Source organism: Chlorella variabilis (genome assembly GCF_000147415.1).
Source record: "Chlorella variabilis unplaced genomic scaffold CHLNCscaffold_30, whole genome shotgun sequence".
Taxonomy (NCBI): domain Eukaryota; kingdom Viridiplantae; phylum Chlorophyta; class Trebouxiophyceae; order Chlorellales; family Chlorellaceae; genus Chlorella; species Chlorella variabilis.
Genome location: NW_005435058.1, coordinates 18,246 through 18,952, shown reverse-complemented (window position 1 = coordinate 18,952; position 707 = coordinate 18,246). Strand labels below are relative to the sequence as shown.

General features: G+C 66.1%; 1 protein-coding gene across 1 annotated transcript; it reads left to right on the top strand.

Annotated features, from left to right (window-relative positions):
- Nucleotides 1-134: 134 nt before the first annotated feature.
- Nucleotides 135-494, top strand: CHLNCDRAFT_140966 (expressed protein; the record flags this gene model as incomplete). Its single annotated transcript, XM_005843453.1, has 1 exon — nt 135-494. The coding sequence occupies one exon, from the start codon at nt 135-137 to the stop codon at nt 492-494; it is 360 nt and encodes a 119-aa protein (XP_005843515.1).
- Between the last annotated feature and the right edge of the window lie 213 nt (nt 495-707).

Below are 707 nucleotides of genomic sequence, written 5' to 3'. Positions count from 1 at the left end.
ACCTCGGCGAGCTGGGGGAAGCTGCGCAGCGCCGCCAGCTGGCGCAGCTCCAGGAGGCGCTGGCGAAGGGCGGCGCCAGCCGGCTGGAGCACTATGTGCACAACGTGGTGGGCGCCCTCAACCTGGCGCCCGCCATGTTTGGGCAGCGCGAGACCTACCTGGATGCAGTACGGCGTCGGCAGGACCGCGAGGCGCTGGCGCAGCTGCGCACCGGGTCGCATTGGGGCGCGGAAGAGACCGGCCGCTGGACGCGGCGCCCCCGAGAGCAGCGAGTCTGCCCCCACTGCCACGACGGCATTGAAGATGCCCCCCACATGCTGCTCACCTGCCCCCTTTACGCCCCGCTGCGCCTCAACTTTCCTGACCTGTTTGCTGAGCCCCATCCTCCCCACCGCTTCCTCCGCCAGAAACCGTGCCGCCTCGCCGCCTTTGCTGCCGCCTGTCACCAGCGCTGGCTGACCGCCACCGTTGCGCTGCCTGCAGTCCCGCCCTGAACCCCCACTCTCATGTCCACCCCCTTTGCTCTTACCGCACCACACCTGCTCCACGACATGCAGTACTGCCTGCCCGCTCACACACTAAACGCTCGGTGACCTGTCAGTTGGCCTGTCCTGCCTGTTGTTCTACTGCTTCATCCCTCCTTGCTCGAACAACAAAGTCTGTGCTGCAAGCTTGTTCTTGCTGAAACCAGACTGTAAGCCCACACA